Source organism: Octopus sinensis, linkage group LG9 (genome assembly GCF_006345805.1).
Source record: "Octopus sinensis linkage group LG9, ASM634580v1, whole genome shotgun sequence".
Lineage (NCBI taxonomy): Eukaryota > Metazoa > Mollusca > Cephalopoda > Octopoda > Octopodidae > Octopus > Octopus sinensis.
Window position 1 is genome coordinate 95,917,883 of NC_043005.1, and position 26,061 is coordinate 95,943,943.

Consider the following 26,061-nt stretch of genomic DNA (forward strand, 5'->3'; position numbering starts at 1 on the left):
TTACTTTGATTCACCTTCCATTAATTAAAATGTTTATATATATATATATATATATATATATATATATATATATATATATATATATTGTTATATTTCGGAATGGTCATATTGCCAGTTTAGCCATAAAAACACACGCACTATATATTTGGTGTTATTTATTTTTTACTTTAATCTTAATCTTAATAAGATTAAGATTAATGTAAAAAATAAATAACACTGAAGCAAAATAACACCAAATATATAGTGCGTGTGTTTTTATTGGCTAAACTTGCAATATGACCATTCCAAAATATAACAATATCTGTTTCAACACACAACTTCACATAAAAAATCTTGCACAACAAATATTCAACGTACTATATATATATATATATATATATATATATATATTATATATATATATGAATATGATGAATTTTGATTGGAAATTATTTTTTTTCCCTTTTTGGATCCTTCAAAAAGCTTGAATTGTTCTTTATGAACTTATGTTACTATATATATATATATATATATATTATATATATACATATACATATAAGCACACACACACATCTGCTTCTCTCTCTCTCTTTAGATTATATATATATATCAGGTCATACAAGTTCTGTCCGAATTTTGAATAAAGAAAACAAGAGATCAAATGTTATATTTAATTGAAATTTAGTCATCAATGTACTTTTCCTGATTATCTATGACTTCCTTTCATCTATTTACAAGCTTTTTAATCCCACCAATGTAAAACACTTTTGGTTTGAAAGTGAAGAGCTCTGAAATGTTAGTTTCAACCTCCTCCTGGCTTGCAAAAGTTGTGTTCCCCAAATGATTCTGTAAACTACGAAACAAATAGTAGTCTGAAGGAAGAAGGTTGGGTGAATAAGGTGGAAGAATTTTTTCCCAACCAAGATCTTCGATCTTCTGTGATGTGATCTTTGCAGTGTGGGGTCGCACATTGTCCTGATGAAACATCACTCCTTTTCGATTCACTAAAGCTGGTCTTATTTTCTTCAAAGCTTGGTTCAAATGCTCTAGTTGCTGACAGTAGACTTGAGCATTGATTGTTGCATTAGGTGGTAACAATTCAATGTGAATTATTCCTTTACAATCCCACCAGGTAGAGAGGAACTTTTTTTCCATGAAGTTCCATTCTCAGTTGTGGATGAGCTTTTTCCCTTTTACCAAGCCACTGTTTACAACGTTTAACATTTCGATAGAAGATCCATTTTTCATCACCAGTCACAAATCTATCCAAAAAGGGTGAAATGAGTTCGCAAGGATGGAGAGAAAGCAGATGTCAACTCGGGATTTGCAGCTGCTTTCGGACAATTCATGAGGCACCCATTTTCCAAGTTTAGGAACCTTCCCAAGTTGTTGAAGATGACGATGAACAGTTGTATGGTTTGAGCTAAGCTTTATTGCCAATTCTTCAACTGATAATGCAGGATTTTCTTCGCGTAATGCCTCAACGAGCTTATCATCAAACTCATCTGGACGTCCTTTTCGATCTTCATCTTCAAGGCTGAAATCTCCACTTCTGAATTTTGCAAACGAACTTCTGCAAGTTCTTTCATTCAAGCATTCTTTCTCATAACCTGAGTGTATGTTTCGAGTCACTTCGACTGCAGAGTTTCCTTTTTTTGTACTTATAAAGCGTTATGTGCCTTCAATGCTCTTTGGATACTTCCATGTTAGAAAGGGTTTTAATCAAAGAAATTTTAATTCTATTATTCTGTAAAATAATATTTAATCAGTTTAAATGTACACAAATGCATAAAAATAATTTTAAATGCCATTAGACATTCTAAAATACCATTAAATTTCATTCAATTTTAAAAAAGGTAAAATCGGACAAAACTTATAGGATGACCTGATATATATATATATATATATCTTTACAAACAGAAAACATCACAGTTACTCTGTGTTAGATTTTTGTGTACAACACATTTCAAATGTGAAACATTTAATTAGAATGAAAGCATAATTTCAATTGACAAAACATAAATGGGTGTATGTGTGTGTGTGCGCATGTGTGTGTGCGTAATTTAAATAACAGTTCAGTGCCATGCGAATATCTCTCCAGTTTTGAAAATGAATGTGTTTTTTTTATTTTTTCTCATAATTGCAGCATTTTCGCCAAAATAACTTCGGCTTACCAACAATGTATCACATTTAGTTAGAATATATTGGTCCATAATGACCTTCATTACATTATCACACACATTTTTCTTCCCATAATATGGTTTATCCACATGAATTATTTCCCCAGAATTGTACACAAATTGGGAAGCAAATTTTTCTGAAGCTATTGCCCGTACCTCCTCTGAGTCTGTTGTCACAAATATTTTGTACTTGCTGGTGTTGTTGTACCTACTCAAGAAGTTCCACACACTCTGCAAGTCTGACATTGTATTCCTTGGCTCATCACCCGGCATGCTAGGGTTACGTCCAATTCGAATCTGAGCACACACTAGCTGTATATATGGTCTGGGGATGTTAACTGTAAAGAAATTTTGTAGATGTATTTGAAGGACATTGTTGAAGCGAAACAATAAATTCATCACTTTCGCAAATACACTTTCACTTGACATTTGCAATGCCCAAAGTAGCTGTTCTTTGTAACGAACATTCACTTTCAAGGCATTCGAATAGTCATAGTTTGTCGTCACATAGACGACATCTTCAGGGTAAAGTGTTTCTAAGTCTGCCCATTGTAGAAGGGGAATGTATTCTTTGTTGCCAATCAAATAGAGGTAACGACTTTCCAAGCTATGCAGCTCGTTTGCATCCACCTCCCAGTTCACCTTGTTTGGTCGAAGAAAGGCAGAAATCTCACAAGGTTTTGAAATCATGATGCCAAAACGACGACCCATGGCAAGCGCCATTAAATATACAGACACTATGCCTAGCTGCCGATCTCCCCATCCCCCACAGGTTTTCTCGCCAACACAATAATAAATAATGTATTTTGTTCGGTAATTATTTAAATGTACCAATTCCTGTTTATTTATGCTTAAATTTTCATTAACTTCATCACTAGGAAGTTCCTCAAAATGGTCCATGGAATTTTGTTTGAGCTGATTTGATGTTGTCACTGTACATTGCTTATCAACAATGAATTGGTGCCATGTACACAGCAGAAAGAGGAAGCTGACCACAGCAATGACACGGAAGTCTGGCATCTAAAAATAAATAAAAGAAGAAAATAGAAATAAGCAAGTTCTATGTGACAATTTGGTAATACAATGTAGCAAAAAAAAAGTGTAGTTTTTATAGAATTGTCTGGAAGATATTTTGTTATTTTTATTATCATAGTATTTTACCAATAATCTATTTAAATTAGTTGCTTGAGAACAGATTGTACAGTCATTTAAACTTTCTACAGAAATATATTTTAAGAATACATTTTTATGGAAACTTTTGAGAGAATTTTGTTTATCAGAAGAAATACACACTCACATGTATATTTATGTATTCGTGCATACACATATACATACATGAGTGTGTGGTTATATATATATATATACACATACAAGCAGGTCCCAGGAATTTTTCGAAAGGAGGGCACAAGGTCAGAAGAGAATACAATTCCAGGAGAAAAGGGAGTAATAACATTATTTAGATGGGCACACTTCTTTTCTTGAGGGGAGCATGTGCACTTCAGCTGCACCTCCCCCTCTCAGTCCACCCTTGATATATATATGTATATATATATATATATATATATATATATATATATATATATAGGAGAGGAAAAATTATAAAACGGCAGAATGCTAAATTGAAGGTAAATTTTAATAAAAATGGGTGTATGGAAAATTTTAAAATAGTAACTCGACATGCATGTTTCTGGGTCTTGCCCGTCATCAGTCCAGGGCAGCAAGTCCTGCTAGTGACTAAGACTAGCAGGACTTGCTGCCCTGGACTGATGACGGGCAAGACCCAGAAACATGCATGTTGAGTTATTATTTTTTAATTTTCCATACACCCATTTTTATTAAAATTTACCTTCAATTTAGCATTCTGCCTTTTCATAATTTTTCGTCTCTTGTCATTTCTCCACGTGCGGTCAACACAACCCCACCATTTATTGATTGAAGGGGATTTTTCCTTGTGTAGCATGTCCTGTACCTTGTTTTTCTGTTGTAAATAATGTTTTTCCCATTTTCGTTCTCGTCCTGTTCCACATCTCTGTCTTTCTGTTGTAACAAAATGGCTTTTCCGTTTTCGTTTCTGTTGAGTTTTACGTCTTTTTGTGGTGTCCTGTATGTATATATATTTATATATGCATGTATATATACATGTAGATGTCGGTACGTACATATATGTTTGTATGTATGCATATATTTTATTTATTACACTATTGTCTGACAGCGCTTCGCGTCGGGTTCTTTCGAATTTTCGAATTTTCGCTTCGTTCCATCTCTTATCCTCCCAGTATTGTTTTATAATATAATTATGACGCGAAATTCTCTCCCTTTGCTTTACCTTCCCCTCTCTCTCTCTCCTTCTTCCTCTTCCTTCTCTCAGCCACGTGTCTTCCTCTATCTATCTCTCTCTCTCTCTCACTCTTCCTCATTTCGTCACTGATAATCCTTTTGCACATTGCTTTCAGGCCGTAAGGTCATGTTTCCCTGCGCTCGCCAGTACCTCTTCCGTCCCAGCCAGAACAAAGGCCTTTCGTTTGTTTTTTTCATTTGTTTTCTTGTTTATTTTGATTTCTCATATTGTATTTTATTTCTCGTTTTGTATTTTCTTGTACATGTATTTTTAATTTTGTATTTTTATCTTGTATTTTATTGTGCAGTTCTATTATTACATCCTGTTTGTGTTACATTTTTTCGTGCTTGTTTTACCCCTCTGCGAGGTTATTTTATTTTAATTCTCTCGCAGGAAGGCCTAGTATTGACGAGTCGTGTCCTGTCTTGCCTTCGAAACACGCTACGTCTACTAGTGACAGCTGATGAAGGGGATTTTTCCTTGTGTAGCATGTCCTGTACCTTGTTTTTCTGTTGTAAATAATGTTTTTCCCGTTTTCGTTCTCGTCCTGTTCCACGTCTCTGTCTTTCTGTTGTAACAAAATGGCTTTTCCGTTTTCGTTTCTGTTGAGTTTTACGTCTTTTTGTGGTGTCCTGTACGTATATATATTTATATATGCATGTATATATACATGTAGATGTCGGTACATACATATATGTTTGTATGTATGCATATATTTTATTTATTACACTATATATATATATAAGAATTCCGGGTAGAGGTTGGGGTCCACCAAGGTTCAGTCCTCAGTCCCCTCCTATTTATCATAGTCCTCCAGGCAATAACGGAGGAATTCAAGACAGGATGCCCCTGGGAGCTCCTCTATGCTGATGACCTTGCTCTAATTGCTGAGTCACTATCAGAACTGGAGGAGAAGTTTCAGGTGTGGAAACAAGGATTAGAATCGAAGGGCCTTAGAATCAACCTAGCCAAAACCAAAGTCCTAATAAGTAGGAAGGTGGACCAATCACAAACGACTTCAGGTAGATGGCCCTGCTCGATCTGTAAAAAAGGTGTAGGTAGAAACTCTATAAGGTGCACCAAGTGTAAGCTATGGACACATAAGAGGTGCAGCAATGTCAAAGGAAGGCTACCTAAGAAAATAGTTTTTGTCTGTGGCAGATGCTCAGGAGCAATAAACACTGGAAATGTGCAGAGACCAACTTCTACCACGTTCCAGGGAGACAAACTAGAAGTAGTTGATAGCTTCCGCTACCTAGGAGACCAAGTCAGTAGCAGGGGTGGGTGTGCTGAAAGTGTAACTGCTAGAGTAAGAATAGCCTGGGCAAAGTTTAGAGAGCTCTTACCCCTGCTGGTGACAAAAGGCCTCTCGCTAAGAGTAAAAGGCAGACTATATGATGCGTGTGTACGTACAGCCATGCTACATGGTAGTGAAACATGGGCCGTGACTGCTGAGGATATGCGTAAGCTTGCAAGAAATGAAGCCAGTATGCTCCGATGGATGTGTAATGTCAGTGTTCATAATCGTCAGAGTGTAAGTACTTTGAGAGAAAAGTTGAACCTAAGAAGTGTCAGTTGTGGTGTGCAAGAGAGACGGCTGCGCTGGTATGGTCATGTGACGAGAATGGCTGAAGATAGTTGTGTGCAAAAGTGCTACACCCTAGCAGTTGAGGGAACCTGTGGAAGAGGTAGACCCAGGAAAACCTGGGACGAGGTGGTGAAGCACGACCTTCGAACTTTAGGTCTCACCAAGGAAATGACTGAAGACCGAGTCCTATGGAAGTGTGCTGTGCATGAGAGGACCCGGCAGGACTAGTCAGGCCATATCCCGTGGCCCCTACCTGGGACGTAGTCGATCCACCTGTGCATACCTTCCTTCTTGTGACACTTGTGAAGACCTGCTGAGGCAAGTGAAAATCAATCAAAATAGATGAACATCAATGGAATTTGTATCTTTGTGGTACCAGTGCCTGTGGCACACAAGAAAACCATCCGAACGTGGCCGTAGCCAGTACCGCATCGACTGGCCTCCGTGCTGTGGGAACATGGTGGCACATAAAAACACCATCCGAAGACCCGGCAAGACTAGTCAGGTCATAACCCGTGGCCCCTACCTGGGACGTAGTCAGTCCACCTGTACATACCTTCCTTCTTGTGACACTTGTGAAGACCTGTTGAGGCAAGTGAAAATCAAAACAAATCAAAATAGATGAACATCAATGGAATTTGTATCTTTGTGGTACCAGTGCCGGTGGCACACAAGAATCCATCCGAACGTGGCCGTAGTCAGTACCGCATCACTGGCCATCGTGCTGTGGGCACATAACAAACACCATCCGATCGTGGCCATTCGCCAGCCTCATCTAGCACCTGTGTCGGTGGCACATAAAAACACCATCCGAAGACCCGGCAAGACTAGTCAGGCCATAACCCATGGCCCCTACCTGGGACGTAGTCAGTCCACCTGTGCATACCTTCCTTCTTGTGACACTTGTGAAGACCTGTTGAGGCAAGTGAAAATCAAAATCAAAACAAATCAAAATAGATGAACATCAATGGAATCTGTATCTTTGTGGTACCAGTGCCGGTGGCACACAAGAGAACCATCCGAACATGGCCGTAGCCAGTTCCGCATCGACCGGCCTCCGTGCTGTGGGCACGTAACAAACACCATCCGATCATGGCCGTTCGCCAGCCTCATCTGGCACCTGTGTCGGTGGCACATAAAAACACCTTCCGAAGACCCGCAAGACTAGTCAGTCCACCTGTGCATACCTTCCTTCTTGTGATACTTGTGAAGACCTGTTGAGGCAAGTGAAAATCAAATCAAATCAAAATAGATGAACATCAATGGAATTTGTATCATTGTGGTACCAGTGCCTGTGGCACACAAGAAATCCATCCGAACGTGGCCGTAGTCAGTACCGCATCAACTGGCCATCGTGCTGTGGGCACATAACAAACACCATCCGATCGTGGCCGTTCGCCAGCCTCATCTAGCACCTTTGTCGGTGGCACATAAAAACACCATCTGAAGACCCGGCAAGACTAGTCAGGCCATATCCCATGGCGCCTACCTGGGACGTAGTCAGTCCACCTGTGCATACCTTCCTCCTTGTGATACTTGTGAAGGCCTGTTGAGGCAAGTGAAAATCAAAATGAAATCAAAACAAATCAAACCAAATCAAATCAAAACAAATCAAAATAGATGAACATTAATGGAATTGTATCTTGTGGTACCAGTGCCGGTGGCACACAAGAAAACCATCCGAACGTGGCCGTAGCCAGTACCGCATCGACTGGCCTCCGTGCTGTGGGCACGTAACAAACACCATCCGATCGTGGCCGTTCGCCAGCCTCATCTGGCACCTGTGTCGGTGGCACATAAAAACACCATCCAAAGACCCGGCAAGACTAGTCAGGCCATAACCTGTGGCCCCTACCTGGGTGGTAGTCAGTCCACCTGTGCATACCTTCCTTCTTGTGACACTTGTGAAGACCTGTTGAGGCAAGTGAAAATCAAATCAAATCAAAACAAATCAAAATAGATGAACATCAATGGAATTTGTATCTTTGTGGTACCAGTGCCGGTGGCACGTAGCACACAAGAAAACCATCCGAACGTGGCCGTAGCCAGTACCGCATCGACTGGCCTCCGTGCTGTGGGCACGTAACAAACACCATCCGATCGTGGCCGTTTGCCAGCCTGTGTCGGTGGCACATAAAAACACCATCCGAGCGTGGCCGTCTGCCAGCCTCGTCTGGCACCTGTGTCGGTGGCACATAAAAAACACCATCCGAGCGTGGCCGTTTGCCAGCCTCGTCTGGCACCTGTGTCGGTGGCACATAAAATCACCCACTACACTCTCGGAGTGGTTGGCGTTAGGAAGGGCATCCAGCTGTAGAAACACTGCCAGATCTGACTGGACTGGTGCAGCTTTCGGGCTCCCCAGACCCCAGTTGAACCGTCCAACCCATGCTAGCATGGAAAGCAGACGTTAAACGATGATGATGATGATGATGATGATGATGATGATGATGATATATATAAATATATATATATATATATATATATATATATATATAAGACCTGTTGAGGCAAGTGAAAATCAAAACAAATCAAAATAGATGAACATCAATGGAATTTGTATCTTTGTGGTACCAGTGCCGGTGGCACACAAGAATCCATCCGAACGTGGCCGTAGTCAGTACCGCATCACTGGCCATCGTGCTGTGGGCACATAACAAACACCATCCGATCATGGCCGTTCGCCAGCCTCATCTAGCACCTGTGTCGGTGGCACATAAAAACACCATCCGAAGACCCGGCAAGATTAGTCAGGCCATAACCCATGGCCCCTACCTGGGACGTAGTCAGTCCACCTGTGCATACCTTCCTCCTTGTGATACTTGTGAAGGCCTGTTGAGGCAAGTGAAAATCAAAATCAAATCAAAACAAATCAAAATAGATGAACATCAATGGAATTTGTATCTTTGTGGTACCAGTGCCGGTGGCACACAAGAGAAAACCATCCGAAAGTGGCCGTAGCCAGTACCGCATCGACTGGCCTCCGTGCTGTGGGCACATGACAAACACCATCCGATCGTGGCCGTTCGCCAGCCTCATCTAGCACCTGTGTCGGTGGCACATAAAAACACCATCCGAAGACCCGGCAAGACTAGTCAGGCCATAACCCATGACCCCTACCTGGGACGTAGTCAGTCCACCTGTGCATACCTTCCTTCTTGTGACACTTGTGAAGACCTGTTGAGGCAAGTGAAAATCAAAACAAATCAAAATAGATGAACATCAATGGAATCTGTATCTTTGTGGTACCAGTGCCGGTGGCACACACTTTGTGGTACCAGTGCCGGTGGCACACAAGAAAACCATCCGAACGTGGCCGTAGCCAGTTCCGCATCGACCGGCCTCCGTGCTGTGGGCACGTAACAAACACCATCCGATCATGGCCGTTCGCCAGCCTCATCTGGCACCTGTGTCAGTGACACCTAAAAACACCTTCCGAAGACCCGGCAAGACTAGTCAGTCCACCTGTGCATACCTTCCTTCTTGTGACACTTGTGAAGACCTGTTGAGGCAAGTGAAAATCAAATCAAATCAAAATAGATGAACATCAATGGAATTTGTATCTTTGTGGTACCAGTGCCTGTGGCACACAAGAAATCCATCTGAACGTGGCCGTAGTCAGTACCGCATCGACTGGCCATCGTGCTGTGGGCACATAACAAACACCATCCGATCGTGGCCGTTCGCCAGCCTCATCTAGCACCTGTGTTGGTGGCACATAAAAACACCATTCGAAGACCCGGCAAGACTAGTCAGGCCATATCCCATGGCCCCTACCTGGGACGTAGTCAGTCCACCTGTGCATACCTTCCTCCTTGTGATACTTGTGAAGGCCTGTTGAGGCAAGTGAAAATCAAAATGAAATCAAATCAAAACAAATCAAAATAGATGAACATTAATGGAATTGTATCTTGTGGTACCAGTGCCGGTGGCACACAGAGAAAACCATCCGAAAGTGGCCGTAGCCAGTACCGCATCGACTGGCCTCCGTGCTGTGGGCACATGACAAACACCATCCGATCGTGGCCGTTCGCCAGCCTCATCTAGCACCTGTGTCGGTGGCACATAAAAACACCATCCGAAGACCCGGCAAGACTAGTCAGGCCATAACCCATGACCCCTACCTGGGACGTAGTCAGTCCACCTGTGCATACCTTCCTTCTTGTGACACTTGTGAAGACCTGTTGAGGCAAGTGAAAATCAAAACAAATCAAAATAGATGAACATCAATGGAATCTGTATCTTTGTGGTACCAGTGCCGGTGGCACACACTTTGTGGTACCAGTGCCGGTGGCACACAAGAAAACCATCCGAACGTGGCCGTAGCCAGTTCCGCATCGACCGGCCTCCGTGCTGTGGGCACGTAACAAACACCATCCGATCATGGCCGTTCGCCAGCCTCATCTGGCACCTGTGTCAGTGACACATAAAAACACCTTCCGAAGACCCGGCAAGACTAGTCAGTCCACCTGTGCATACCTTCCTTCTTGTGACACTTGTGAAGACCTGTTGAGGCAAGTGAAAATCAAATCAAATCAAAATAGATGAACATCAATGGAATTTGTATCTTTGTGGTACCAGTGCCTGTGGCACACAAGAAATCCATCTGAACGTGGCCGTAGTCAGTACCGCATCGACTGGCCATCGTGCTGTGGGCACATAACAAACACCATCCGATCGTGGCCGTTCGCCAGCCTCATCTAGCACCTGTGTCGGTGGCACATAAAAACACCATCCGAAGACCCGGCAAGACTAGTCAGGCCATATCCCATGGCCCCTACCTGGGACGTAGTCAGTCCACCTGTGCATACCTTCCTCCTTGTGATACTTGTGAAGGCCTGTTGAGGCAAGTGAAAATCAAAATGAAATCAAATCAAAACAAATCAAAATAGATGAACATTAATGGAATTGTATCTTGTGGTACCAGTGCCGGTGGCACACAAGAAAACCATCCGAACGTGGCCGTAGCCAGTACCGCACCGACTGGCCTCCGTGCTGTGGGCACGTAACAAACACCATCCGATCGTGGCCGTTCGCCAGCCTCATCTGGCACCTGTGTCGGTGGCACATAAAAACACCATCCGAAGACCCGGCAAGACTAGTCAGGCCCCTACCTGGGACGTAGTCAGTCCACCTGTGCATACCTTCCTTCTTGTGACACTTGTGAAGATCTGTTGAGGCAAGTGAAAATCAAAACAAATCAAAATAGATGAACATCAATGGAATTTGTATCTTTGTGGTACCAGTGCCGGTGGCACGTGGCACACAAGAAAACCATCCGAACATGGCCGTAGCCAGTACCGCATCGACTGGCCTCCGTGCTGTGGGCACGTAACAAACACCATCCGATCGTGGCCGTTTGCCAGCCTCATCTGGCACCTGTGTCGGTGGCACATAAAAACACCATCCGAGCGTGGCCGTCTGCCAGCCTCGTCTGGCACCTGTGTCGGTGGCACATAAAATCACCCACTACACTCTCGGAGTGGTTGGCGTTAGGAAGGGCATCCAGCTGTAGAAACACTGCCAGATCTGACTGGACTGGTGCAGCTTTCGGGCTCCCCAGACCCCAGTTGAACCGTCCAACCCATGCTAGCATGGAAAACGGACGTTAAATGATGATGATATATATATATTGGCCTGCTCGCTTAGTCAGCGGGGTGGCGTCATTCGAAGGCTAAAGCAATGCAAACGCATTGTGACCAGCGATGTGTAGCAACATCTGATGGTCTGGTCGGTCACGTGATATATATATATATATATCATCATCTCTCCTCTTATTGTTATGAAGCTTCCCACTCTCATCCCTTCCCCCCTTCAAACACAATCCACTGTTTGCATCTTCTCCTGTATCCACCTTGTATTTTGAGACTCTCTAGCATCTCACCACCACTTCTTCTTTCAAGTTCCCACCCACCCTTATATAACACCTCTGCTTATCATTCCATCACACTCTAGCTTCCCAACACATGGCATAAAACCATCACTCCTCTTCCCCCTCTCAAATACTAACCCCCACCCCCACCATTTAGTCAAAGAGGTCTTTTTTCTTTTTTTTCTTTCCCTTTCCCCAACTTTTCCCTTCCTGTTCTTCCCTTTCCTTGCCTTGCAAGCTACTTGGCAACCTCCTCGCTCGTACCAATGGCACCAAAAAATAACGTTATTTAGAAGGGTGCATGCACTTCTTTTGTTGAGTGGGGGTACGTGACTCTCCGGCCCACCTTGAACCTGCCTGAGACCACTTCTACTTCTTTGAAACAAACTTTCTGATTTCAAGTGAACTAAATTAAAGCCTTCCATTAAAATTCCATATTAATTTATATTCCAAAGGACAAAGGCTTCATAAGGACAAAGTTATTTCATTAGGTTTTTTTTTTTGTTTTCAAAACTGAAACATAGGCTTTATGCTTCAATAGAAACATGGGAACAGAATGGTTAACAGATTTTTAGATCCATTGAAATATTTCCATGCATGACTGCATGTATCCATGTGTATGCATTTGTGTTGTGAGTGCCTGTATACATTAACACTGGCCAATGATGCATAAATACACACACACACACAAGGAGTAGACATACAAATGTGTAAACATAGGGACAAAATATTTTTGCTCAAGTACAGTATTAATAAAAGAATGGTAAAAAAAAAATGAAAAAAGAAGACAGGTTATAACCATACATGAAAGTCATGTGACAAGTGCAAATGATGATTCTGTTGTCAGGAACAAATCCAACTTCATCCCCTGTAGAGGAAAGGATGAACATTATGTTTGGCTGTGTATAAAGCACAGGCATGGCTTTCTGGTTAAAAAGCTTGCTTTGCAACCATGAGGTTTCAGGCTTAGTCCCACTGCATGGCACCTAGGGTACATGTCTTCTAAAATGATAAGGGCTAGCCAATGATTTGTGAGTGTATTTGGTAGACAAAAACTGTGGGAGCCCATAGTATATAAATACACAGATGTGTCTGTTTGTCCCCAACTCTGCTTAACAACCGGTGCTAGTTTGTTTACATTCATGTAACTTGGCAGTCTGGCAAAAGAGACTGATAGAATAAAAACCAGACTTAAAATAATACGTAGTAGGATCAATTTGCTGGACTAAAAACCATTCAAGGTGGTGCCTCAGTATGGTCACAGTCCAATGATGGAAACAAATAAAAGATATTGACACAATTACAAAATTTTCAACTAACACCCAAAAATAAATTTTTTTTTAAATTTGGAAAGAAGAGAATGAGGCTGAGTAGATGTCAAAAAATGACAATTCAGTTATTTTGAAAGCAACTGATAAGGAAAGGTGGGTGGGATTGTTATTATGGACAATGACTTCCACTACAAAGACGTTTAGTCAATGGAAATTGCTACAACGAAGAATCAATAAGCCTAAACAGAATAATTATAAACAGAATTAAATCACTAATCAATCAAAACTTGGGATGTTTCATTAATAAAGAAATTGATTACTTATAGTTTTGTCAGTGAACAAGTCGCGGTCTCAAAGCGACGAAAATATTTTGACAAATTAAGGTTAAATGTTGAAGGGAATCTAACGGTTTTTGTGTGTTTCTTAAATGGCTTATAAACACCTTCCATGCTGCAATTGTAATCATTAGATAGAAATAATGAAACCAACTTATCTTAAAACCAGACAAATAGTGGCAGGACCAAACCCCCAAAACAAAACCTGAAAAAAATTGATCACTGGAAGTAAAACAGCCACAAAACAATTTGTAAACTTTTAAAGTGGAAAATAATTATCAGGAAAGTCAATTCTGATAAGTATTTGCCATCTGTCATCTTTGATCAGGGCTTTAGGCTCAATTGAGACAGTGATGTGAGGTTGTTGGAGACTGTGGCCAAACCATGGCTAGAGATGGTTGCTCTTAGAAAGCTGTAAGAATGGAAGCAGGATTCAGCTCGTTCACATACTCCTGGAAAGAGTCAGAAGAAGTTGTCAGAGAATTCCTACAACTCCACCAGTCCCAATTTCTGGTCTCCTACTTACCATGATTATAATCCCATGGATTACTATGTGTGGGGTGTGGTTGAGAAAGATCCCCAACTGCTTTGCCTGCAACACCAAGCCTCAGCTGGTGGCCAAGATCAAGGTGTTTGAAAATCTTTCCAGGGACACAGTGAGAAACGCATGTGCCAGGCTGGAGCTTTCTTGAGGTTGTATTGGAAGCTGAGGGTGGCTACTTTGAGTAAACTGCTTTCTCCCAGCCATAATCTAGTTGACATTTTTAGTTTTAAAATGATGGGATGTTGTTTTCATTAGCTTTTATACAAACTATCAAATTTAGCTCAAACCTCCTGTATATATACAATGTATACATCATCATCATTTAATGCCCATTTTCCACACCTGCATGGGTTAGATGGAACTTAATGAAGCAAAGTTTTCTACAGTCAGGTGCTTTTCCTGTTACCAACCCTCACTTGTTTCAAAACAGAAAATGAAAATTTTGCTTGCATGATGATAATGCTCATTTATAACCATCTTGCCAGCTCTGTCTGGCACCTGTGCGGGTGGCACGTAAAAAGCACCCACTACACTCACGGAGTGGTTGGCGTTAGGAAGGGCATCCAGCTGTAGAAACACTGCCAGATCAGATTGGAGCCTGGTGCAGCCTCCTGGCTTCACAGACCCCAGTTGAACCGTCCAACCCATGCTAGCATGGAAAGCGGACGCTAAATGATGATGATGATGATGATGATGATGATGTGATGTCAACACAACGATAAACACACACACACACATGTCCACACTCATTTGTTTTTCAATGACATGGTTACTGGTTCAAACACACTATATGGTACCTTAGACAAACGTCTTCTACTATAGCTATGGCATTCATTTTCGATGTTCTTTGAGAGTAGATCTGCCGATGCAGGAATACATACCTTAAGTCGAAACATTTATGAGTTGGCGACAGAGAAAGCATCCGACAATAGAAAATCTTCCTCAATAAACTTTGACCTATGCAAACATGTTCGAAACCATTCTAAAATGAATGTTAATAAATAAAAAAGGGCAGACCGGCATGGGAGGTTACGCACGTATTTGCGTACACACACACACACAGTCTGGGCAGTAAGTTGTGGCCTTGAGCAAGGCACTTCATATTCTAATCATTAAGACATGTGTAAATAACTATGAATCATTAACCAATATGACAATTCTATGAAGTCTCGTGTGAAATGAGAAAGTTTGAGAAAAAAACAAAAGGTTCATTTCACACTGGGAAACCAGAGTGGGACAGGAACGACAACTCTCTAAGTTCCTCAGCCACAATTACTTCCCTTGATACAAGAAATCCGTAGTTACAAGTTTCAAGAATATATAGTACTAGCAGTATCGCCCGGCGTTGCTCGGGTTTGTAAGGGAAATAACTATATAAGCATTTTTAGAGAGTTATAGCCAAAAAATAGCAAAAAATGCATTAAAATGGAAAAAAAACGATGGTAAATTTTTTTTTAAATCGTAGACTCATGTAGACGCTTTCTTAGCCATTTCTCTTTTGGTGTCTTCAAGCCATGAAGTCGTTGTTCTAAAAGAACGCTGGTCTCCTTGACAACGCATTACGACGTTGATTTCCTTACACTCCCTTCCCCACAGGTGCAGGTGTGAGCGTGGACGCCAACTTCACCGCCATCGACACACGAAAAATTATGCATTAAAATGGAATAAAAAATAATACTCAGACGGGCTCGATATGAATCACGACTATAAGCTACCCGAATTTGGTTAAACTGCACCGCAAAATGTGGGAGTAGTTAGGAATCTAAATCGAAGGGGACAGACACTCACACAACTACAGTTTTATATATATAGATATACATAGCGCAGTAGTGGTGAGATGACAGCAAAGAAAAGCATACATTCACTCTCTGCATGCAATTAGACTCGGAAAGTTCGTGAGGAACCCATTGACCAATTTGCTGACTTTTCCGATAGCACACAGGTCTCAATGAATGGTTGAATGACCAAATCCAAGCTTCTCTGCTAGTTCCTGAACAGTTACGATGAGATTTTGTTCCACCAGGGTTTTCAGGATGTCCTTGTCGAGTTCTACAGATCTTTCAGGATGAGGCTCGTCTTCTAGGCTGTAGTTTATGGCTCGGAATTTCTGGAACCACCATTGACACTGCCTTACGCTTATTGTCCAATCCCCATATACTGCATTAATATTTCTGTACTTTCCGTTGCGTTGTTGTCTTTATTGAACTCATAAAGCAAAATATGCCAAATATGCTCCTTTGTTACTTCCAACATAGCTTTGAAAAAATAGCTGTTAAAATCGAAATGCACTCTTCAAAACTTGCACTATGAATAAGGACAAGATAAAATTACTACCTGCTTTATAGCAAGTTAATATAAGTAGTTTATCCCATTCCCTCTGACTTTTAGTTCAAGCTGTTGAAAAAACCGCATTATTATATATATACATACATACATACATATACACACACACACTCTCTCTCTCTCTCACACACATGCACACATTTATATTCTGTTATTCTTTTATATGTTTCAGCCTTGAGGTTGTGGCCATGCTGGATCATGTGTGTGTGTGTGTGTCTATCTGTCTGTCTGTCTGTATGTATATATGTATATGTATGTGTGTGAACAACAATATTTTCAACAGATGTGTTGCAAATGTATCTGATTGTTCTCAAGCTTCAAATTTACTCTCTTCCAAGAACATTTTCACTCACTCTTATTTGTTAGCTTCCCATACATTTTACTCATGTATCTATCAGCGTTCATGGACAGTAACAAATATTACATCTAGTTTCATTTTATTCGTTACACAGTGTGTGTGTGCGTTTGCGTGTGCTGTAAACCAGACTAAGAAAAGCATTTGACACACACACCAGAATGTGAGTTTTCTGTAAATTTTGCTTAATTGGAGTTTAAATTTTAAAAACTGGAGCTGGCATGACGCGATGCATTGTACTCTTAAAATTGCTAGGTAAATTGTAATTGAAGAAATCCTATATTGTAGATTTGTATAACTCCCAAAGGGAGGCAGATAAAATCTGCCTTTTATAATAAGAGATAAATAATATATATAGTAAAATGAAATGAAGTGTTGATTGTCTTATTGAATAGATGAAATGTTGAATATGAAATATTAGGGGACTAGTATATTTTCATGTGTTATAGCAGTCTTCAAGGTCCTGGGTTGTGACAGGAGTGAAGACTGCTATAACGCTTGAAAATATACTAGTCCCCTAATATTTCATATTCAACATTTCATCTATTCAATAAGACAATCAACACTTCATTTCATTTTACTATATATTCTATATTCTACATTAATATTATAAAGAATATAAATAAAACATAAAAAACAGACAGAGTTGAAATTTCTTTGAATAATATATATCCCTCTATACACAATCATACAAACCCCTTTTTATTTTTATATATATACACACACAATCGGCTTCTGTACAGTTTCCATCAACTAAATTTGCTCACAAGGTATTGGTCAACCTTGAGCTATAGCAGCAGAAGACCCTTGCCCAAACCAAGGTGCTGTGTAGAGGAACTGAACCTGAAGTCATGCAGTTGCTAAAAGAGAGCTTCTTAACCACACAGCAGCTGTGTGTATGTGTGTGCGCGCACGCGTGTGTGTGTGTGTGTGTCTGTGTGTGTGTGTGTGTGTGTGTGCATGTATGTATGTATGCATGTATGTGTACATGTATGTATGTATGTATGTATGTATGTGTTTGAGACAGTAAGAGGGGAAAACTATAAGGTGGTGACAAGTTCCCAATTATTTGAGGCTACAAAACAAGTTTAATTCCAAGTTCAGCCATTTTGTTCCCATTTAATCTTTGTACCTGACTCATAATGGTTATGGATACTGCTCTTTCTTTAAAGACAAACAAAAAACGACAGAGTTAAGTAGTTGACAAACAGTTCTACTTCTAGATATAACCAATAGCAGGATCTGAAGTCTGCTAGATTTTAAAATACTTATCAATGTGTTAAATGCTTGTGTGTGTATATGAACTGCTAACCTACTGGTTCACATGACAATTTGCTAATGACTCAGTTAACAATAACCCCAAACATAAAACATGAAAAGTGCATTAAGTAGAAGTTGAGAATATAATGTTAGCAGGTTACCTTGCCACAGAGTGAAGAACTGCCAGCAAGCTGGAAAAGAAAAGAAAAGAAAAGTACAAAGTGTAAGCAGTTTAAAAGGAGAGAAAAAATAAGCAATGGTTTTCTTATTAAATCTAAATAAACAATTTCTGAAATTCTGTTGTGTCTGGGGAGAGTCATTTTCTTTTTGTGCCTTATTATTTACTCACCGGTAAAATTTCCACTTTTTTCTTATTTTTATTTTCCTAAAATTTTCGTTGCGTCTTGCAATAGTTTTGATTGAGTCAAAACTATTGAATAGGACAATAAAAATAAGAAAAAAGTGGAAATTTTACCAGTGAGTGTGTTACATAATAAGGCACAAAAAGAAAATGACTCTCCCCAGACACAACAGCATATGCTTCAACACACAAACTCATATAAAGAATCTTGCAAACCAAATCCAAAAACGAAATGATTTCTGAAATATAATATTAAAAACTATGAAACATGCTGTACCTTTAACTGGTAAATGTTTTTCCTTTGACAAGGCAGAAATACACTAGAATTTTAGAAAAGAGGTAAATGAGTATCTGTGGCTGTCAAACTTTCCAACAGAAACTAGCAAACAGTGGAGAAAATTGACTTCAACTGATAATAATAATAATAATAATAATAATAATAATAATAATTGTGTACAGTGCTCAGGTGCACTACAACTCATCTAAAGTGTATATATAATCAGGTGTAGTTTTGGCGGATTTCGGAAAGCATGAGGGCCTTAAAAGATGCAGTGTCATGGCAGTCAACAACTGACGCAGGCAGTTTATTCCATGCTTCAGCAACTCTGAGCGTGAAAAAATGTTTCCAAAAGTCATGGGAGCTGTATTGTTTTCTGACTTTGTAGGCATGTCCACGTGTGTTAGACACATGGAGATCAAAAAGGTGTTCAGTGTTGTTGTTGGTGAGGTGGTTGATAACTTTGTGGGTGTTTACCAAGTCCGTCGCCAAACGCCGGAGCTTCAGTGAATCCATGCCCAGGGAAACAAGGCGCTCAGAATATGGTAGGTGTCTGATGGAGGGTATGCGTTTGGTTGCACGTCTCTGGACAGATTCCAGGAGGTCAATGTTCTGTGCAAGATAGGGGTTCCAAACTGATGATGCGAATTCCAAGTGTGGTCGTACCATAGCTGTATACAGTTTTAAATAGATGGCTGGAGAGCGGCTAACAAAAGACCTGCTGAGTGATGCCAAGACACCCTCGGCCTTCCTGACAATCTTAGAGATATGCTTTGACCAACGCAAATCACTGCTGACAGTGATGCCTAGGTCACGCTCGCAAGAGGATTTCTTGATATCAGTGTTGTGGAGGGAGTATGTGAACGCAGGGTTTTTTCTCCCAAAATGCATGGTGGTACACTTGTCCACAGCCAGTTTCAGTTGCCAGTCTGTGATCCATTGCTGCATTGTGTCTAGGTTTGATTGCAGGAAAGAGTTGTAGACATCAGGATCTGTCCTCTTGATTTCAAGGTACAGCTTGATGTCGTCTGCATATTTCAATACTGTGGCATTCTTTAAATTGGCATCTATGTCGTTAATGTATGCCACAAACAAGAGGGGACCAAGGACAGATCCCTGTGGTACACCCGATGACATCTCATATGGTGTAGAGTGCTGTCCTAGAACTGTGACTACCTCCTTTCGGCTGAGGATGAAGGATTTCAACCAGTTAAAAAGGTCATCCCCCACACCCATTGCAGAGAGTTTCACCATAAGCCTTTTGTGTGGCACAGAGTTGAAAGCCTTAGCAAAGTCAAGGTAGACAACATCCACCCATGAGCCACTGTCAGTAATCTGAGTAATGTCCTCAAGGAACTCGACAAGCTGGTCACTGCAGCTGGAGTTAGGGACAAATCCATATTGTGAGGGTCGGATGAGACTGTGAGAGCTCCAGAAGTTCTAGAGTGTTTCTCTGACACACGATTCCATCAGTTTTGCAATACAGCTAGTGAGACTGACTGGGCGATAGTTGACAGGTGATGTGCGGTCGCCGCTTTTTGAACAGAGGAATGACACTGGCAGTTTTCCACTGCTCTGGAGTAGCACCATTGTTGAGACAGTACTGGAAGAAAATAGAAAGCTGGTGTAAAAGGAAGTGCCTGCCACGTTTGAGAAGCAGGTATGTAACTCCATCGAGACCAGGGGAGGCATAGTTGCGCTTATTTTGAAGGTGACGTCGCAGCATTGCAGGTGTAAATTCCATAGTTGTTATGGAGTTTGCTGTTAGTGATGGTGAAGATGGTACATTTTGACTTTCAACAGTGAATATGTTTGCATAGCACTCGGCAATGAGTTCTGCGCATTCCTTGGGGTCGTCAGTGATCTGGTTTGTGTGAGGGTTGCGAAGAGGGCCCACTGGAGAGTGAGGTCTCTGCTTTGAGTGCACATATTTCCAGAAAACCTTGCTGTCAGGATTGGCTGCTATGCACTGTTCAAATTCAAGCACTGCTTTTTTTGTCACTTGCTTGAGATGGTTGGAGGATTTATTCCGCTTCTTCCTGTTGGTGTCTGATTTATGCAACCTGTATTTCCGTTCAGCAGTCCGATGTTCCCTCCTGGCAAGTCGGACCGCTGAAGTTTCCCAAATTGCCCTTTTGGGGCGGTTCTTCTTTTTTTGTTTACGTGGCACTGATGCTGCACATGCTGCCCATATTGAGTCCAGGATACTCTGGAGTATAGTATTCACATCTCCAGAGTTGTAGAATTCACGCCAGTTTGGGTGCTGTAGTTCAGTGTGGTACAGGTTCCAATCTGCTCTCTTCCAATCGAAGGAAGCAGATTGGAGATGGTTCAGGTTTTTGTTGCCCGCAAGAGCCAGATTGGCGATGATCATAGCATGATCAGAGTCACCTAGAGGTTCCTCCGTAGTGCAATTGATAACCGCTTCAGGAGTTGTGGTGAAGAGCAGGTCCAAGGTGTTGTCGCCTCTTGTTGGAGAGGTGACTACTTGTGACCAGTTTGAGTCCAGCACAAGCTCAACAAAATCGTTTGCACTCTGTGGCCAATGGAAGGTCTCCCAATCGATCTCAGGATGATTGAAATCGCCTGCAATAAACACATAAGTGGCTGTTTTCCTGGCAGCAGCTCGGAGGACATTGCAAAGCTGTGTGTCCCGATGGTAACTTGGGGGACGATAAACAACGCCAAGCAGGAGTGTTGACATGGTCATACGCACGTCACAGAAAAAAACTTCTTCTTGTGATTCGTTCAAATCGGTACAAGGAATTACCAAAAAATTTGAACGAACGTAGACCATCACACCACCACCACGGCGGTTAGTGCGGTCCTTACGGAAGAGGTTGTACCCCGTAATGTTGAAAACCCCATCACAGAGTAAGGAATGCGCCCATGTTTCCGTGACAGTGATGAAGTCAGGGTCAACACTTCTGACGTAGGCGTTGAACAAATGTATTTTGTTGCATAAACTGTGAGCATTTAAGGACAACAATTTGTACCCTGCTCGCAGTTTATGATGGTGTGTAGAGGATGGCAGGTTGTTCTGGCTTAGTTTCCCTGAGTTGCTGTAGTCTTTTTAGTTATTGTGGGTAGAGAGCACTCAGACCAGCTGGTATCTCTCTTCCACGTTTCAGCAGTCTTGACAAATCTCCAGATTTGTCCATCTTCCCGAAGACTGAAGCTTTCCTGTAGAGCTGAGTTCCTATTCAGGGAAGCCACTACACGTAGCTTCGGACGTACATCGGACGGTAAGCCTGGGCGTGTTCGGAAGGTGGTCCGATTTTCCCGCCCAGCTTTAACTGAGGCCAGATGGTAAGAGGTTGCCTCAGTGGGGTCCGTAAAAGACAACTTGATGAGCCTAGGTTTTGGGCCAGGTCGTCCAAGGCGGATAGCACCCGTTGGGGGAACGCAGCCTAGGTCTTTGGCTGAGTTGGCAGCAAAAGCCTGAAGATCAGCCATGTCTTCTGGCACCCCAATGGCAATGACTTCATGGGTGGCAGAATCCGCGGTCTTAAATGCGACAAGAGGTACAGGTACAGGGAGGTTCTTTAGCAGAGCATTCCGATAAGACCCCTCATTGTGGAGTCCAACCTGAATGGTTGCTTTTATTCCTGCTACTTCCCCTTTTAAAGCACAGATCGATTGTTGCAGTTCTGCAAGAACCGCACTGGTCAATTGGTGTTGTTGTTGTTGCTGCTGTTGCTCTGGTTGTGGTTGATTTTGTTGTTGCTGTTGTTGTTGTTGCTGCTGCTCTGGTTGTGGTTGATTTTGTTGTTGCTGCTGCTCTGGTTGTGGTTGATTTTGTTGTTGCTGCTGCTGCTGCTCTAGTTGTTGCTGCTGCTGTTGTTGTTGCTGCTGCTGTTGTTGTTGCTGCTGCTCTGGTTGTGGTTGATTTTGTTGTTGCTGCTGTTGCTGTTCCGCCTCCTCCACGGGAGTGGCAGGGGGAGACACAAAACTAACCAATGATAATAGGCAGAGGCATGGCTTTGTAGTAAGAAGTTTGCTTTCCAACCATATGATCTCAGGTTCAGTCCCAATGTGTGGCACTTTGGGCAAGTATCTCTGCTTTAGCCCTAGGTTGACCAAAGCCCTGTAAGTGAGAATGGAAACTGAGAGAAGCTCATTGGGATCTTTTCCTTTTGATGGACGGAATTTTCTAGTTAACTAAACAATTTGAAACTTCGTATACTGGTAACATGTGTCAAAAGAAAACATTATTGTAAACAAAATTTTAATCAATGAAATATACCAGCATTTGAGCTCAAATCATTTGCTGCGTCTAAAAACTCAAACAATATCTTGTTGAATGTAAACAGCACACACACACACACACACACGTGTTATTCATCCTTCTCTCTTCTTTCTTCTGCATGTGCCAGAAATAACAGCTATATCTCTTAAATCGATGAATTTCGTCGCCCAATAAAAATATTAACGATATTTTTTGAATATTTTCTTTATTTTTTTTTTACCGAAAAGGCTTCTCCCATGGTTTTGAAGGGCCAGAAACAACAAAAACAAAACAATAATATGCCTAAATCGGTGTAGAGGGTGCACGTGGAGTGTGGGTTGTATTGTAAAAATTTGCGAAATATTTTTTCATAAAAGGATGCCCCAGCTTGTCAGAGGCTGTGATATAAATTGGGGAAAAAATCCTCGACACCAGTGCGTAATTGGTACTTAATTTATCGACCCCAAAACGATGAAACATTGACCCCGCCCACCATACATTTCTGGTTTATTTACCTTTTGTGTAAATTTGTTGCGGCAAGGGGCAAAACAGAGGGGACAAAGCATGAGAGACAAAAGTATTAAGTCGATTCTATCGACACCAGTGCGAACTCACGAACATGTATGTATGCTTGTGTGCGTATGTGTGTGTATGTATATCTCCGTTTGTATGTGTGTGTACGCTTATATATTAATTACTATGTGCTTGTGCAAATGTATATGCATGTGTTTGAGAGAGAGAGAGAGAAAGTGACAGAGAGTGTGTGTGTGTGTAAGTATACGTGTGTATGTATCTGAATATGTGTGTGTGTGTGTATGCGGCGTGCGTCTGCTATGTTTCTTTATCAATATCGATAACGCAGCTAATGATTTGAGCTCAAATGCTGGTATTTCATTGGTTAAAATTCGAAGAATTAAACTACGTTAAACTTACAAATTACAATTTTGTTTTCAATTTTGTTTACAATAATGTTTTCTTTTGACACATTCTACCAGTATACGAAGTTTCAAATTGTTTAGTTAACTAGAAAATTCCGTCCATCAAAAGGAAAAGATCCACTCATTGTATATACACGCACATGCATATGTGCATGTGTAAGTATGTGTGACAGTTTCCTTGTCTTGACTTCATATGATCTTAAATCATGCAAGCATGATTTAAGATCACACGAAGTCAAGACAATTTTCTGTGAAACATGTCTAGTCATGGAGAATATTATCTTTGAAACAGGTAGGAAGGGCATCTGGCTGAAGAAAATCCACCTTAACAAATTTCACCTGACCTATGCAAGCATGGAAAGGTGGATGTTGAAATGCCAATAGAGATGATGATGAGTTACCTCTTGGTTGTTGCTACTAACCATAAAAGTACAGAGCAAACACCTTTGATCCATATTAAAAATATCTTTTCATTCAATGTAAGGCTTAATTTTTTAAGAGGAAGCAGTACAATTATGAATAGTCTGAATCAACCCCATTATATTACTAGTATCAGGTGCGGTCCCAGGAAGTTTTCAAAGGGAGGGCACCAGGTCAGAAGGGAATACAATTCCAGGAGAAAAGGGAGTAATAACATTATTTAGAAGGGTGTGTTTCTTTTCTTGGGTGGGACGGGGGCACGTGCCCCTTGTTCCCCACCTCCTTGGGTCCTCCAAGTACTTATTTTATGAACTTCATATGGTTGAAAGGCAAAAATCAACCCAGGTAGGATTTGAACTCTGAATGAACAGGGATGCAATTAAAAGCTATCAGGTATTTCTTTCAGCATTTTACTACTTCATTCAATTTCCCTAACCTTATTTTCTTTTTTAAATCAATATTACAAAGAACATATTCACAAGATATTTCTAGAAAATACAGGAGTCATTCAACAGACATTCAGCCCAAATTCTATACAAAATGTATGTTACATACTAGTGGGACATAAAAACAAAATGAAGCAACCATGATCAAGAGTTTATAATGTTAACCCAATGCAAAAAGTGAGTGCATGCCAATTAAGAACGTAATTACATACAAAAGATATTGGTCCATGTGCAGACAATGGATGGACAAGTGAACGACTCCAGCCACAAATTTTCATCTCACTTTAAACAATCATTAAACACAGCATCCAAAATCATACAAAATTTAAGAAAAAGTTTATATGTCTCTATACTGTGAAACAGAAAGAAATATAATATCTACTTGGCTCTGAAACCCCTACAGTATAATTTTATAGTACAATAAGGCATTTATATCACACATAAACCATTATATAATAATAAGTCCTTTAGAAATGATTAAAATGTTACTAACAGAATTAAAGAACTCGAAAATTATTCTCAGGGTAGACTTGGAAGATTACATCTTTATATATAAAAGAGAGGTTGTGTGCTGTCTGTCTCCTACGATTTAGATTCTTAACTACTCCCACATTTTGCGGTGCAGTTAAACCAAAACCGGGTATCTTATAGTCGTGATTCATATCGAGCCCTTCTGGGTATTAGTGTGCGTCTACGATGAGTCTATGATTTAAAAAAAAATTTACCATCAATTTTTCTTATTTTTTAATGTATTATTAAATCTCAGAACGTAAAAAGCAACAGTAACACCCCCCCCCTTTGTGGTTAGCCATATTGAGATGGCTATTATACTTTACATCTCAAAAAATGCTTATATTGTTAATTCCCTTACAAACCCGAGCAATGCCGGGCAATACTGCTAGTTTAGAATAAAGTAATTCATATTCTCTACAGTATGTCAAATAATTTTCTTCACACAATAATTGCCAAATGTACATCAGCAGATAGGTTTATTCTGAACACACACTGAATAAATGAGAGAGAAATTGAAGACAAATGAAACCAAACTGGGTCAAAAATCATGACTTTTAAATGTCAAAACCCACATTTTATTCTTTCTCTTGGGGTTATAACCCCACAATTCTGTTTTAAACAAAGCTAGAAATATTTTCTTACACTTAATTAATCCGTGTATTCTACAAAATGATACCACATTTTCATTAAAAAAAAAAGGAAACTGATGAATTTTAAAAACTTATATTTGATGATGATGCAAAAATGCTGATAATAATAAAAAATAACAACTTAAAGTCAAAAAATATAAAAGCATCAACTTTCATTCTAATT

General features: G+C 40.7%; 1 protein-coding gene across 4 annotated transcripts in view; it reads right to left on the minus strand.

Annotated features, from left to right (window-relative positions):
* Nucleotides 1-1,921: 1,921 nt before the first annotated feature.
* Nucleotides 1,922-26,061, minus strand: part of LOC115215651 — a 132,796-nt gene continuing 108,656 nt past the window's right edge. For 2 of the 4 annotated variants that reach the window (XM_029784904.2, XM_036506184.1), the window contains 2 exons: nucleotides 18,227-18,256; nucleotides 1,922-3,179 (listed from right to left, as the gene is read on the minus strand). In XM_029784904.2, the coding sequence (XP_029640764.1) occupies nucleotides 2,055-3,179; nucleotides 18,227-18,256 (1,155 nt within the window). In that variant the 3' untranslated portion in view covers nucleotides 1,922-2,054. Of the gene's footprint in view, nucleotides 3,180-14,988; nucleotides 15,225-18,226; nucleotides 18,257-26,061 lie in introns of those variants that run through there. The other 2 variants (XM_029784905.2, XM_036506182.1) reach the window with 2 other exon arrangements.